General features: G+C 40.4%; 2 protein-coding genes across 3 annotated transcripts in view; one reads left to right on the top strand and one right to left on the bottom strand.

Moving 5' to 3' along the window:
* LOC124149446 (dolichyl pyrophosphate Man9GlcNAc2 alpha-1,3-glucosyltransferase-like) overlaps positions 1–1,868 on the top strand; it is a 28,365-nt gene extending 26,497 nt beyond the window's left edge. The window contains exon 15 of the mRNA XM_048399310.1: positions 1,622–1,868. Coding sequence (XP_048255267.1) covers positions 1,622–1,846 — 225 coding nt within the window. The 3' untranslated portion in view covers positions 1,847–1,868. The remainder of the gene's footprint in view (positions 1–1,621) is intronic.
* A 3,559-nt stretch (positions 1,869–5,427) lies between these two features.
* LOC124149417 lies at positions 5,428–12,475 on the bottom strand. 2 transcript variants are annotated; one of them, XM_046520994.2, is made up of 2 exons: positions 12,264–12,475; positions 5,428–7,602 (listed from the first exon to the last, which is right to left on the bottom strand). In XM_046520994.2, the coding sequence occupies exon 2, from the start codon at positions 7,573–7,575 to the stop codon at positions 5,953–5,955; it is 1,623 nt and encodes a 540-aa protein (XP_046376950.1). In that variant the 5' UTR covers positions 7,576–7,602; positions 12,264–12,475; the 3' UTR covers positions 5,428–5,952. The 2 variants fall into 2 exon arrangements, with proteins under 2 accessions (XP_046376950.1, XP_046376949.1); XM_046520993.2 differs by having other exon boundaries at positions 12,268–12,474.
* Positions 12,476–16,898: the final 4,423 nt, after the last annotated feature.

Consider the following 16,898-nt stretch of genomic DNA (forward strand, 5'->3'; position numbering starts at 1 on the left):
TCATAAACTGCCGTCCAAATTTCGGTTGATTGCAGGATTTGTAAAGCATGGGGACCTACAACTTAGCCACAACAGATATTTTCCAAATCTTTTCATGTTTTTAAATCAAGGTGCTCACATGAACTGATCCACTTCACGAAGTAAGATCTGTTTTAGTACAATATATACAGTCAAGTCTCGTTAATCCGACACTTGTTTATCCGACAATCGGCTTTATCCGATACAAATGATGGGAACCGATTTAATCAGTGCTATTTAGACCCGTTGATCTGACAGTCTCGCACTCCAACTCCGACACACCTAATTTGCAACGAAATGCTGAAATCACTCATTAATCAGTCTCGTTAATCCGACACAGTGATCAGCGTACTCTGTGGTCATCTGCCCTCGAGTACACAGCCCGTGTTCTGATGCAAGACGAGTCGGCAAGTAGCTGCATATTTCACCCGCTGCAGAGATAAACTTGCTTAACAATAAATAATTAATTTTTTAAATATACTAAACAGGATTAATCACATGCCTAGATTACCTCAATCTCATTAAAAATCGGATACAAGTTCTCGCTACCGCTTAAGACATCCCATTACAGGTCACGTCAGAACGACCTTTCGCGAACTTTGATCGACCAATGAAATGACTGACAGGATGCCCAATTTTCGATCACGAACGTTGATACCACCTTATTTCGTTTATCCGACATACTCGTTAATTCGACATAATCATATGCAACCAACATTAACGGATTAACGGCACTTGACTGTATCTTGATTATCGATCAGATCATCTTCACAGGGCGACACCATTTTATCTGAAGCAAATGAAAGTGATGTGAGAGGTGGAATCTGATTGGTCAGTTAGAAGGACTTAGAAGGGACATTACTCGTAATAGCCACTGGTGGTGCTACGATCGAACCCAGAAATTCCAGCCTATTTCGGCAAGGGCAGAAACTGGACTTTTACAGTCAGTTACCTCCCTTGCCTTGGGAAGATGGTTATTGATGGATGCCTGGAATTGAGGTTAATCTGAAGCAGAAACCCCCTTTGGTGATGCTAGATACCTGGTACCCATGTTTGTTTAAAAGAGCTGACCTATGACAATCGGATGGTCGTGATGGCCGATTATTTGTACATGCTGATCGTGGAGTAAAACCATACTGAAGCAGGAATGCCCAACTGTGTTCAGTTTAACATGTAAGTGATTCAGAATTTACTTTACATTTGACCCATGAAGATCCCGGGTAGAATAGGTCTTCAGCAACCCATTCTTGCCATAAAGGGTGACTATGCTTGTCGTAAGAGGTGACTAACAGGATCTAGTGGTCAGGCTCACTGACTTGGTTGATGCATGTCATCGTATCACATTTGCGTGGATCAATGCTCATGGTATCAATCACTGGATTGTCTGTTCCAGACTTGATTATTTACAGACCGCCGTCATATAGCTGGAATATTGCTGAGTGTGGCACTAATCAACAAACAAACAAAACAAATACATTACATTTTGACTTTGAACACTTTTGAAAAGATAAGGGCATAATTTCAAATTGATTTTAAGTTCACTCCATAATGAACAGATTGTCGTTTCTGCAAGTGTCAGACTTTCCTGTGATTTGTTTTACAGTTTACCATGTCATGCCTGGGTGCAGGTGCACTCACCGTGGTCAGTCAGGTGGTCAAGGCACCAGCCAGACTGCCAGACTTATTCCCGGTCCTCATATCGGTCTACTCCTGCGGCCATTTTGTCCTCTTCCTGTTGTACTTCACATACTACCAGCTGTTCCAGACTGGCTTCAAAAAGTATATCTCTGTGCAGACTTCAAAGAAAACTTCAAAGAAGACCAATTAATAAAATTGTTGCAATTTCTCAATGTTTATTGTTGCTGGTTGTCATTTGAGTGAGTGAGTGAGTGAGTGAGTGAGTGAGTGAGTGAGTAAGATGTTTGATGTTGCAGTAGGTTCTCGGCCACTTCCTGTTATAAGCTTTGAGGGTGATCAGGTGGTCAGACTGTGGTTTGTGTATTATTGTCAAGACAAACATGGTGATGTATTGTCAAGACAAACATGGTGCTGTACTGTCAAGACACACATGGTGATGTATTGTCAAGACAAACATGGTGATGTACTGTCAAGACACACATGGTGATGTATTGTCAAGACACACATGGTGCTGTACTGTCAAGACACACATGGTGCTGTATTGTCAAGACAAACATGGTGATGTACTGTCAAGACACACATGGTGATGTATTGTCAAGACAAACATGGTGATGTATTGTCAAGACAAACATGGTGCTGTACTGTCAAGACACACATGGTGATGTATTGTCAAGACAAACATGGTGATGTACTGTCAAGACACACATGGTGATGTATTGTCAAGACAAACATGGTGCTGTATTGTCAAGACACACGCTGTGCTGTACTGTCAAGACAAACATGGTGATGAACTGTAAAGACACACATGGTGCTGTATTGTCAAGACACACATGGTGCTGTATTGTCAAGACACACATGGTGCTGTATTGTCAAGACAAACATGGTGCTGTACTGTCAAGACACACATGGTGCTGTATTGTCAAGACACACGTCGTGCTGTACTGTCAAGACAAACATGGTGATGAACTGTAAAGACACACATGGTGATGTATTGTCAAGACACACATGGTGATGTATTGTCAAGACAAACATGGTGATGTATTGTCAAGACACACATGGTGATGTACTGTCAAGACAAACATGGTGATGTATTGTCAAGACAAACATGGTGATGTATTGTCAAGACACACATGGTGCTGTACTGTCAAGGCAAACATGGTGATGTATTGTCAAGACACACATCGTGCTGTACTGTCAAGACACACATGGTGCTGTACTGTCAAGACACACATGGTGATGTACTGTCAAGACACACATGGTGCTGTACTGTCAAGACAAACATGGTGATGTATTGTCAAGACAAACATGGTGCTGTACTGTCAAGACACATGGTGCTGTATTGTCAAGACACACGTCATGCTGTACTGTCAAGACACACATGGTGTTGTACTGTCAAGACACACATGGTGATGTACTGTCAAGACACACATGGTGATGTACTGTCAAGACACACATGGTGCTGTACTGTCAAGACACACATGGTGATGAATTGTCAAGACACACATGGTGCTGTATTGTCAAGACACACATGGTGATGTACTGTCAAGACAAACATGGTGATGTATTGTCAAGACAAACATGGTGATGTATTGTCAAGACAAACATGGTGATGTATTGTCAAGACACACATGGTGCTGTACTGTCAAGACAAACATGGTGATGTATTGACAAGACAAACATGGTGATGTACTGTCAAGACACACATGGTGCTGTATTGTCAAGACACACGTCATGCTGTACTGTCAAGACAAACAGATCCATGAAGATCCGGGGTAGAATAGGTCTTCAGCAACCCATGCTAGCCTTAAAAAAGGCGACTATGCTTATCGTAAGAGGCAACTAACGGGATTGGGTGGTCAGGCTCGCTGGCTTGGTTGATGCATGTCATTGTATCCCAATTGCGTGGAGCGATGCTCATGACGTCACTCACTGGATTGTTTGGGCCAGACTCTATATTTTACAGACCGCCGTCATATAGCTGGAATATTGCTGAGTGCGGCGTTAAACAACAAACAAAGTCAAGACAAACATGGTGCATTACTGTCAAGACGAACACGGTCCTGTATTTTCAAGTATTTATTTTCAACAAGTCAAGGTGGAACATTCATGAGTATAAAACACAATATCACAGTGAGTTGGTTGTTGTCCTGGGACAGCATGATGGGGACATCAGTCAGACATCATTGAGATAGATCCGGGGTAGAATAGGTCTTCAGCAACCCATGCTTGCCGTAAAAGGTGACTCTGCTTGTCGTAAAAGGCGACTAATGGGATCGGGTGGTCAGGCTCACTGACTTGGTTGATGCATGTCATCGATCCCAATTGGGTGGATTGATACTCATGATATTAATCACTGGATTGTCTGGTCCAGACTTGATTATTTACAGTCCGCCGTCATATAGCTGCAATATTGATGAGTGCGGCGTTAAACAACAAAGCAACCAATCAACATGAGGTGAAGAAGGCAGGTCCTGACTCAACGTGAAGAATCGATTCGATGTCACCCAGCAAACACATGCTTAATGATTATGTACAGGTGAAATATGAAATATGTTGCATTATCAACAAGATTAAGTTGCATGTTGACAAAAAATAAAGTGATACAGATAAATACATACAGATGCGTGTGTCCTTGACCGGAAGGACCGCCTCCGTTGTCGAGTGGTAGAGTGTCTGCCCGGAGAGCAGAAGGTCCGGGGTTCTATCCCCAGACGCGTCATACCAATAGACATTAAGAGATGGTACTTGTTGTTACCCTGGCTGGCACTCAGCATTAAGGGGATAAAACATGGACTGGTAGGCTTGGAGAGTGTACTGTGTGTGAGTAGGGTGTTCATCATGGCGAGGGACACCAGAAATGGTCTACACACATTGTACCAATGTCGGAAATCGAACCCAGGTCCTCGCCTTGACGAGAGAACGCTTTAACCAGTAGGCTACCCGACTGCCCTCTTCTAATATAAGAGCATACATATTACTCAAAACAAGTAAAGGAATACACACAAAAGGAAGGCTGTGTTTTACAATACCAGCTATGACAGATTAACTATAGTCATATGAAAAAATCGGTTTTAACTTCTTTTGAGACGTATCTTTGAAATGTTTGTTTGTTTGTTGTTTAACGCCGCACTCAGCAATATCCAGTGATTGACATTATGAGCATCGATCTATGCAATTGGGATCGATGACATGTATCAACCAAGTCAGCAAGCCTGACCACCCGATCCCGTTAGTCACCTTTTACGACAAGCATAGTCGCCTTTTACAGCAGGTATGAGTTGCTGAAGACCCCGGAATCTTCATGGGTCTCTTTGAAATGACTTCACCCAGAACCTGTCATCCCTTTTGTGACACACCTTTTGTTCTCAGTGCCCCATAACAAATAACTGACAAAAATATGTTGTAAACATTGTTAATTTAATAGAAGTATTGACAACGAAAATGTTTTTTCTCTGAGCGTCTGAGCAATAAGTTAATATCACAGGTATTACATGTTCCATGAGACCCGGGTTGATCCGGGGAAGAATAGGTCTTCAGCAACCCATGCTTACCGTTAAAGGCGAATACGCTTGTCGTAAGAGGCGCTTAACAGGATCGAATGGTCAGCCTCGCTGACTTGGTTGATGCATGTCATTGTATCCCAAATGCTTGGATCGATGCTGATGATGTGAATCACTGGATTGTTTGGTCCAGACTCATTTATTTACAGACCGTCGTCATACAGCAAGTATATTGCTGAGTGTGGCTGTAATAACAAACAAACAAAACAACACATATTCCTTGCAGGCCACATAGGAGGAGTCTCCCTGATGTGAACGATACCAGAGACTCCTCGTTCCCTGTATCTCCATCAGCTACATACTTATAGTTTATGACAATGTATCTTCATAAATCTGCATCAGCAATAGGGCGCTATCGGTGCCCAGTATGCATCAAACACACTATCTGGATTGTCTGGTCCACTGCTAGATTGTCTGGCTGTCATCGTAAGGCAGTACTACTGCTGTGCGGTTAGGCAACGAACACCCAATGCAAATTGTGTGAGTGGCGGGTTCTGCCAGTAGAGCGGGCCATGCTCACCCTTTTCGCGAACACCTGGTGTCATCACTGATTTTCTGTGATACATTCATATATTAATTATTTTCAACACTATTTTGTCTTTTACACCCATAAGAATCGGTGGTTAAATGTTTCTGTTTTTCTCTGGCGTTGACCTTTTATATACAATGATGGTCATTAACTAGGTGTCACTGTGTGGAGCCTTGGAGATGACGGAATTCAATCATATTGGAACAGTCATTGAGCATCAACATAAAATTTACTGTTCTTTTCTGGTTTTCTTGCTGGTGAAAACAAGTTAGCGAGAGAGTGTTTCTTCTTTTTTGGACGTGAGGTTTGACCCAGACCTGAAGCTACACCAGGATCTGAACCATCTCTGGAAGCTGAATCAGTGCTGTCCCCATCACCTGCTATCGCCAATGATGACAGTTCCACTTCCAGTTGGACAGCACCAACATCATGTTTAGGGTAGAAACCTGGATCAACGATAAGGTCCCCCAGGCTGACATGAAACATATTGTTCTCCACAAAGTTGATCTCTGGAGGAACACAGGCAAAGTCCACAGTTCCCAGGTGTTCCAGCAGCGCTTGTTGTTTTTCCAGGATGCTGTCAGCCCTCAACACGATCTGAGTTGGGTGATGACTGGAAAGACTCTCGGTGTCGTGCTTTACCTGCTTGACCTCCTTCAGCAGACTCTCAGATGGGTTGATGCCTGACTTCAGCCTCCAGATCTCATCGCGGTACAGTTGTTGGACCCTCTGGACCATTTGCACTTTTTCCTTCTCAATGTCCTGGATCATCTTCCCTGCAATCTGACTTATCCTCTTTCTCAGTTCTACCCGGGTCTGTTCAAGATTCCCTGCACTTGAAGTCCATATATCACTAAATGAACTCACCCGATGGGTCTCATCCACTAGCTTGGACACGTCTGGAAGTGTGCATACTTCAGATAATGGGTCAAAGTCTTCAGCTCGACATGTCTTGTGACTCTCAGTCAAACACTGACCACAAGCTACACTGACACATTTCTTGCAGGAAAGAAGGATTGGTTTCCATGGGTGGATCATACACATTTCTTCTTCACTATCAGTCCCTTTGGTAAACATATCAAGAGTACCTTGAATGTCAGACTGTCCTTTAGAATGTACAGAAGTCATTGCTTCAAAAGGCTGTGTTGCTTCTGGTCCATCGGTCATATCAGACAATGGTGAGTTGCTGATAGGTGATGGTATGGCGGGTTCAGGAACTGTTTGTGAGTCTGGGAGTGATGTCCCCAAGGTACTGGAAGGTGATGGTGTTGCCAGTTCAGGATTTAGAGGTGATGCAGGAGGTGATGTCTCCGAGGTAGGTGTTGGTGACATTGGTTCTGAGGTCACTGATCCATATATGCTCGTCGAACTCCCTTCGTCAACGGATGAATCACGAGAGATGGTAATTGGTGACTCATTCTGCTCTGATCCAATTCTACTTGTGGAACCAGATGCACCAGAAACCAAAGATGGTTCAGGTGATCTGGTGGCCTCACTTGGTTTGTCCATGAATGGTGTCTGTGGTTTTGTTGCAATTTGTGGTTTTGTTGGAAACTCTCTCGGAGTGAATTTTTTCTTTGGCTGCCATCTGTCTGGGAACTGGTCAGCCCATGCTGTCAGAGGCTGGTCAGGATCAATGGCCTTGGTGTACTTCTTGCAGAAGGGGCAGCTGAACCCTTCCCATTGAAGATTTGCAGGTACAGTTATAATCTTGAAACGGAGACAGGCCTTGCAAAAGGCATGTTTGCAGGGCAGGAACTTTGGTTCCGTACAGCTCTTCTTGCAAAGTCGACACAGTTCTTTAATTGGAAGTTGCTCTTGAACAGCCATTCTCAACCTTTGTAATTGGCAATGTACCTGAAAAATTGAAACAATGTCAGTTTTATTTTATACCAATGCCAAGCCTATAACACACAGTAACAAATATGTGATGCAATATAACACAGCTGCAGACTGATTGAGAAACTTGTATAACGCACAACTAACTTTTGTACACTTCCAACACCCCAATGACTGGAACCAAATAATACCTTAGTATGACAAAAATATCAATGTCTGATTTGAGTTAGTTGGGTTTAGCGCCGCTTTTAACAGTATTCCAGTTATATCATGGCGGGGAACCCCAGGAATGGGCTTTACACATTGTACCTATGTTGGAAATCGAACCCGGGTCCTTGCCTTAATGAGTGAACGCTTTAACCAGTAGGCTATCCGGCTGCCCTCTTCTGTGTCAGCTTAATGTGGGAGGAAAGCCTGGAGTGATGCAGGTCTAAGGCGTTTATCACTTTGGTGAAACCCACAAGCACGGGTATGGTGCTGACAAACCTAGAAACATAATCGGGGTCAACCGGGATTCGAACACGCAATCATAGGTTTCTGGTGTGTCCAAGGGACGCAACTCTGCACAGCGAATCGCGGGGCCTTAGACGTCTGATCTGAACATCCACCCCCTTGCTGCCTCCATCATGAAGTTTTGAATAAAGAATGCTCCCCCTACCATTTCAACTACACCCCAAACACCAACAAATGCACAACTTTCAGAAACGTCGTATGCATGTATGTCTGGATATAATAATTAATGATTAATTAATTCCAGTCCCCACACGTTTTACTGCATATGTGAATATTAATTACTAACTGATTTTGATTTGATTGTTTGTTTGTTGTTTAACGCTGCACTCAGCAATATTCCGGCTATATGATGGCAGTCTGTATATAATCGAGTCTGGACCAGACAATCCAGTGATTGATATCATGAGCATCAATCCATGCAATTGGGATACAATGACATGCATCATCCAAGTCAGCGAGCCTGACCACCCGATCCCGTTAGTTGCCTCTTATGATAAGCATAGTTGCATTGTATCACAAAGCATGGATTGCTGAAGATCTATTCTACCCTGGATCTTCTATGGTTAATGAGGGGCGGTCAGGTAGCCTAGTGGCTAAAGCGTTCGCTCGTCACGCAGAAGACCCTGGTTCAAATCCTGACATGGGTACAATGTGTGAAGCCAATTTCTGGTGTCCCCCGCCGTGATATTGCTGGAATATTGCTAAAAGCGGCGTAAAACCATACTCACTCACTCACTCACTATGGTTAATGAATGGCTAGACAGAGGGGAATACATAATCCTGTTGGACTGGCACTAATCTTGTTGACATATTTACTGGGTGCTTGTAAAGAAATTAAGATATCACTTATAGACGAGCTTGTATGGGGGCTAGTCCTTAATGAATCTAAATTAAAGTTAAATTGAAGTATTTGCTGAATGTTATTCTAATATAGGTGACGACAGATTTACTTAAATAAAATAGTTCAAGGCAATCCATAAACCTGTAGACAGAACTTTTGTCTTATTGATTAGTATGGGATGGGATCACCTAAGGCTAGAATCAATCTAAAAAACTATTTCTGAAACTACTGATATTTTGTACATGCATTTTATCTGATGATATATATGTATTACTTGCTAAACTATAATTATATGAAACTAAACTATAATTATACACCATGATAACTCATAAAAGCACTTGTTGTGGATCTAATCATTATATGAATGGACACAGCCAACTATCCTAAACCTGAAACCAAGATGTGGAACTATCTCAAGGCCTCCTACTTCACAAAAACCACAAGTACAGAGTGCCTGGACCAGCCAGATTCCACATCCAAATTCCCTGATAACGGTAGAAGAACTTTACATTATATTTCCTCATACCAAAGAGACTATGACATTTGTTATTTACTATACTACTAGTTTAATATACATTGTCTATCTAAGCCATAATTTTTTTATTTTACATGTTTGGGGTCCAAACTTTTCAGACGGAGGGGAAGTTATCATGATATAACATTCATACTAAGTTTTCATATAATAATTACCGTATTTGACGTAATAAGCGCCCACAGCGATATTTGCTAACATATTGGCTAGTGAACAATCCCAATTCCTCCCGATTGGTCAATGTACACAAGAATTATTTATTCGTATAAAATATGCGTTATATGCACCTTAATAATGGGCAATTAAATTCTGGAAAAATATAATACATATAATACACACAGACTTTTCTTTTTTATCATTTCAGGCTGTCAGCACGAAATTTATGATCTTTCCACTAAAATTTTATTCTAATAAAAAAAAAGCAATTTCTAATTTTGAGAGCGCCCTGGGCGCTTATTACATCAAATACGGTAGATCCACAACAAGTGCTTTTTAGAGTTATCATGACCACTAATTTTAGTTCGTAATAACCGTAGTTCGTTATCAACATATATACAACATATATACAACAAATGGCCAAGACTAAAAGTAAGTTTGTTATATCGCTCAGTATGTTATAAGCATGTTCATTATATATGTAGTTTACTGTATATGCAAAATTACCTAAGATGTGTTCCGATACTGATTTCAGATACCATATCGGTCGACCCATATTTGTAATTACAAACCTGAGGGTATTTGACAGTGGAGATATAATAGGTCTCTATGTAAGTCTTTCATACTTTGTAGGTACAAGAGTAATCCTAACGACAGCCTTGGCTGTTAAATGCATTCTGCCTGAGGGGTTATGGAGTGGATGTAATCTGCAAAAAGGTTACATAGTACAGGGTAACAAATACCGTATTTGACGTAATAAGCGCCCAGGGTGCTCTCAAAATTAGAAATAGGGGGCTCTTATTAGAATATTTTGGTGGAAAAAACAAAGTTGAAAGATAAATTTCATGGTTTATGACAGCCTGAAATGTTTATATACGACATATATATTTTTCCAGAATTTAATTGCCTATAATTAAGGGTACATATTACTCACGAGTGTGTATTATACGTGAATAAATAAGTCTTGTGTACATTGATCAATCCCAAGGGGTGCTCATTGGGATTGTTCACTAGCCAATGTATTAACAAATATCACCATGGGCGCTTATTAGAGCGGGCGATTATTACGTCGAAAACGGTAACACTTCTTTAGTTATACTGGAAATCTTGAAATTAACATGAGTGTGAATTAAATGCGAAAAATGGGGGTGGTCTTTGTTCACATTAATAAAAACTTCGCATTTATCATGTTTATGTCTCCAAAATGACTATTAACAATAAGGTGGCCTCAATGCAGAATTTGGATCGCGGAAATACCAGCTTGAATATATACACAAACACGGTTTATTGAGCAGCAGTTGTAACAAGTCCTTGTCAATGTCATTTAAAGAATAGGAGTTATGTAATGGGCGTTCGGTGAGTTATCACTGCTGGGGTCAAGAGTTCTACCCACTCGTGTCAAACTAGGCATCACTGAGCACTCCAAACAGTGAACTGTTGTTGGTTCAATTATTTTATTGCCTTTGAACTTCCATAATGCCAGTCAACAGAATAAATATATAAACTGTGTGTTGTTTTTAGGAAAACACTGTTTATTGTTGTACAGAAGTGTTTTACTCAGTGCTAATAAGCAGTGCTATTTGCTGTTTGACTGGATTAAGGTAAGGATATGTATTATTCCACTGGAATGGGGTGGGGGAGTCACATTGATATTGAGTCACATTTTTGGCTAGGGGTCAGCAGGCATATTAATTTGGAGGCGCATTAATTTCAAGATTTACAGTAAATCAATGTTGAGTAGGAAAGCTAAACATTTATATAAAATATATAGTGAAGTTCACTAAGTGAACATAATGAAATACTGAAATTACCCGTTCATCTGTTGATAAAGGAATATTAAGGGACTAGTCATTAATTACAGGATAGGAATGGAGATTGTTCGAGGGACTGAACTATGTTTGGCGGATGCCCCATTTTTCATGCCCTCCACCATCCCAAATTCATGTACCGTATTCGACGTAATAAGCGCCCAGGCCGCTCTCAAAATTAGAAATAGGGGCCTCTTATTAGAATATCATTTTGGCTGAAAAAAACAGAGTTAAAAGATAAATTTCGTTGTTTATGCTGACAGTCTGAACTGTTTATATACGAGAGATATATTTTTCGAGAATTTAATTGCCCATAATTAAGGGTGCATATAACACACGAGTGCATATTATACACGAATAAATAAGTCTTGTGTACATTGATCAATCGGAAGGGATGCTAATTGGGATTGTTTACTTGCCATTTATTAGCAAATATGGCCCTTGGCGCTTATTAGAGCGAAGCGCTTATTATGTCGAATACGGTAACATTCTTTCTTAACACCCCTATAAAACCTTATATGACATAATGTTGAAATTTACCCCAATTTGTTTTTAAAAACATAGATCTGTGTCATTTATTTACTCCTACTCCTAAACAATTACCAGTCTCTTAACATGATATTAGTCCCTGGTTTGTCATGAACCGTTCGTGATCGTCGGAATCTAGTAAGCTGTTCTCATGTTACAGGTGGATCAGATCGAGGCAGTGTTGAGGTGACATCTAGGTACACAACGACACCAGTGTACAGCGTATATGTACCCTGGGGTCGAGATCGTTTTCTCAACATCTGGCCACAGAGGAGAGAACCATAGTGATTCTAAGTCTTACCTACCTTCTGACGCGTGGACGCCGTACGATATCTGTGTCTGTGTCAAACGCTGCTCTGTCTCATCTGTCCCAGTTCGATATGCCACACCTAGCTCACGTATCGATCTATGTTTAGTGTTTTGTGGTGGGTATTCCAGAGCTGTGTGACGTTGTGGCTAATCGTCGGGACTTGACAAAGAAGGCTGAGTGGGGGCCTGTGTGTACCTGTGACGCGTGGGGGTCTGCAGGGCGGGTCTTCACTCACGCGCTCCTTGATTGTTGCAGTTTGCACTAAATTATTAATGATCCTTGACGCTACGGAAGCTATGGGGTAAGAACAAAAGTATTGAGTTACTGTGTGTGCTAGCTAAATGAGGTGAGCGAATGTATGCGTAAGGTAAATGAGATGATTGGATTTATTTGATAGCTAAATGGAGGGACCAGTGAATGTATGTGCTACTTTAGTCAAGGAGTGAATGTGTGTGCTAATTAAGTCAAGAGTGAATGTATGTGCTAATTAAGTCAAGAGTGAATGTATGTGCTACTTAAGTCAAGGAGGGAATGTATGTGCTACTTATGTCAAGGAGTGAATGTATGTGCTACTTAAGTCAAGGAGTGAATGTTTGTGCTACTTAAGTCAAGGAGTGAATGTATGTGCTACTTAAGTCAAGGAGTGAATGTATGTGCTACTTAAGTCAAGGAGAGAATGTATGTGCTACTTAAGTCAAGGAGTGAATGTATGTGCTACTTAAGTCAAGGAGTGAATGTATGTGCTACTTAAGTCAAGGAGTGAATGTATGTGCTATTTAAGTCAAGGAGTGAATGTGTGTACTACTTAAGTCAAGGAGTGAATGTATGTGCTACTTAAGTCAAGGAGTGAATGTGTGTGCTACTTAAGTCAAGGAGTGAATGTGTGTGCTACTTAAGTCAAGGAGTGAATGTATGTGCTACTTAAGTCAAGGAGTGAATGTTTGTGCTACGTAAGTCAAGGAGTGAATGTATGTGCTACTTAAGTCAAGGAGTGAATGTTTGTGCTACGTAAGTCAAGGAGTGAATGTATGTGCTACGTAAGTCAAGGAGTGAATGTGTGTGCTACTTAAGTCAAGGAGTGAATGTATGTGCTACGTAAGTCAAGGAGTGAATGTATGTGCTACTTAAGTCAAGGAGTGAATGTATGTGCTATTTAAGTCAAGGAGTGAATGTGTGTACTACTTAAGTCAAGGAGTGAATGTGTGTGCTACTTAAGTCAAGGAGTGAATGTATGTGCTACTTAAGTCAAGGAGTGAATGTTTGTGCTACTTAAGTCAAGGAGTGAATGTATGTGCTACTTAAGTCAAGGAGTGAATGTATGTGCTATTTAAGTCAAGGAGTGAATGTGTGTACTACTTAAGTCAAGGAGTGAATGTGTGTGCTACTTAAGTCAAGGAGTGAATGTTTGTGCTACTTAAGTCAAGGAGTGAATGTATGTGCTACTTAAGCCAAGGAGTGAATGTATGTGCTATTTAAGTCAAGGAGTGAATGTTTGTACTACTTAAGTCAAGGAGTGAATGTGTGTGCTACTTAAGTCAAGGAGTGAATGTATGTGCTACTTAAGTCAAGGAGTGAATATATGTGCTACGTAAGTCAAGGAGTGAATGTGTGTGCTACTTATGTCAAGGAGTGAATGTGTGTGCTACTTAAGTCAAGGAGTGAATGTATGTGCTACTAAAGTCAAGGAGTGAATGTGTGTGCTACTTTAGTCAAGGAGTGAATGTATGTGCTACGTAAGTCAAGGAGTGAATGTATGTGCTACTTAAGTCAAGGAGTGAATGTATGTGCTACTTAAGTCAAGGAATGAATGTGTGTACTACTTAAGTCAAGGAGTGAATGTGTGTGCTACTTAAGTCAAGGAGTGAATGTGTGTGCTACTTAAGTCAAGGAGTGAATGTATGTGATAGCTAAATCAAGTGATTGAATGTATGTGATAGCTAAATCAAGTGATTGAATGTATGTGGTAGCTTAATCAAGAGATTGAATGTATGTGATAGCTAAATCAAGTGACTGAATATATGTTATAGCTAAATCAAGCGATTAAATGTATTTGATAGCTAAATCAAGTGATTGAATGTATGTGAGAGCTAAATCAAGTGATTGAATGTATGTGATAGCTAAATCAAGTGACTGAATATATGTGATAGCTAAATCAAGCGATTGAATATAAGTGAAAGCTAAATTAAGTGATTAAATGTATTTGATGGCTTAATCAAGTGATTGAATGTATGTGATAGCCAACTCAAGTGATTGAATGTTTATAATAGCTATATCAAGTGATTGAATGTATGTGATAGCTAACTCAAGTGATTGAATGTATGTGCTACTTAAGTCAAGGAGTGAATGTATTTGATAGCTAAATCAAGTGATTGAATGTATGTGATAGCTAAATCAAGTGATTGAATGTATGTGATAGCTAAATCAAGTGATTGAATGTATGTGATAGCTTAATCAAGTGATTGAATATATGTGATAGCTAAATCAAGTGATTGAATGTATGTGATAGCTAAATCAATTGATTGAATCTATGTCCTAGCTAAATCAAGTGATTGAATGTATGCGATAGCTGAATTAAGTGATTAAATGTATTTAATGGCTTAATCAAGTGATTGAATGTATGTAATAGCTAAATCAAGTGATTGAATGTATGTGATAGCTAAATCAAGTGATTAAATGTATGTGATAGCTAAATCAAGTGATTGAATGTATGTGATAGCTAAATCAAGTGATTGAATATATGTGATAGCTAAATCAAGTGAGTGAATGTATGTGATAGCTAAATCAAGTGATTAAACTCATGTCACACCTAAAAGAAATGACTGAATGGTATTTCACTCCAAAGTCAACAGTACTCTTTAACTCCGATTCGCAATCGAGTCTAGGCCAGGCAAACGCGCGGTTGACAGCATGAGCAACGTTCCAAGCCATGAGGGTACGATGACACACAATCAGCCAGGTAAAACAATGCAACCGAAGAACAACCAGTAAGCAAATAGTAGGCTGTCCAAACACACAAGGGCACTGGGACGTACGTGGGAGGTAATCTGCCCAGGAAGTCTCACGGGTAGCGGGTGGCCCAGTCGTCTAAGGCGCCGCGATTCGCTGTGCAGAGTTGCGTTCCTTGGGCACGCCAGAAACCTATGATTGTGGGTTCGAATCCCGGTTCGCCACGATTATGTTTCTAGGTTTGTCAGCATCATACCTGTGCTCGTGGGTTTCACCGAAGTAGTAAACGTCTGAGACCTGCATCACTTCGGGCTTTCCTCCCACATTAAGCTGACATGCCGTGATATAACTGGAATACTGTTAAAAGCGGCGTTAAACCCAACTCACTCACTCACTCTGGCACAACGTGGCGACAAATTCCACTGCAGATGCCTTGTAGGGTGGAATGCCAGTATTTTCACGGTATGTTTGAATGCTACTGGACATAAATCCAGTCTCAAATCTAATAAATATCTTGGAAGATAGAATGAAATTTATACTTTTTCAGGAAATTGCTTGCAAGTTTGCAAAAATGCTTTGATCTAATCTGAACATATTAAAATAGATTTGATTAAAACACGCACGCATGCACCTAATCACCCACTCACGCACGCACTTGAACCTAATCACCCAACTAAATTCAGAGATATTTTAAATCAATTAGAATTCAAAGTGTAGCTGTTTGGCAAAGTGAAAACGTGGTGTATTGGCGTCGTGGATGGTTGAACATATAGAAGTTGTGCCTTGATAGGCCCCTGCTCTGGAGCCCCAAACGAGCCAATATTTATCGCCTCGCATGAGTGACCTGCTAATGCCCATTGTGAGGTCGTGATATGCAGAGCTTTTCCCCAGGGTTGGAGTGGGGATTCCCCTGTCCAATGTATTCATATCGTTCATATCGACGTGTAACGGACATTTGTCATTTTGGCAGAGATTTCTCATCAGTACTGAAAGGCTTTTGCCGCTCTCATTTCAAACGGTCTACCAATGTCCCCAACAGTTAAACCGCGTTCATTGTGGTACCTTTTAACTGCCTGTTATAAAAGAAAGATCCTTTTGACAACAATCTGCGTCTTTCGTATCGATGTTTATGTACGAGGTTCACAGCTTGTCAACGCTTATTCTCTAGTCGGAGATAGTTCAGGCAAACGTGTTTGTGATGACATTAATATTAAGACATTTTCCCCTTCAATTGATATTACACAGTTACGGGTGTTACCAAAAGTTGAATCCAGAGGAAATTACGGAAGCCTTTTAGGGCCATGTTTTTTAAAAATATTTTTTCGATACTATCTTGAAATTTCAAGATACTGAGTTGAAATTTCAAGTTATTATCTTGATATTTCAAGATCATTATCTTGAAATTTCAACTTAGTATCTTGAAATTTCAAAATAGTATCTTGAAATTTCAAGATCATTATCTTGAAATTTCAATTTATATATCTTGAAATTTCAGTTTATGCATATTAAAATTTCAACTTATGTATCTTGAAATTTCTAGTTAGCATCTTAAAAGTTCAAGAAAATTTAAAAAAACCAACCCAAATGGCCCTAAAACGCTTCCGTAGGAAACGTGAATGAAATCTAATATTTGGGTCAAAATGAATTGTCTTGACGTTGAAACCTGCCACGATGTTTATA

Source organism: Haliotis rufescens, unplaced genomic scaffold (genome assembly GCF_023055435.1).
Source record: "Haliotis rufescens isolate VD_foot unplaced genomic scaffold, xgHalRufe1.0.p SCAF_2, whole genome shotgun sequence".
Classification (NCBI taxonomy): Eukaryota; Metazoa; Mollusca; class Gastropoda; order Lepetellida; family Haliotidae; genus Haliotis; species Haliotis rufescens.

Coding starts and splice junctions, on each gene's coding strand:
- LOC124149417 (XM_046520994.2), bottom strand. CDS start 7,575: ATGGCTGTTCAAGAGCAACTTCCAATTAAAGAACTGTGTCGACTTTGC.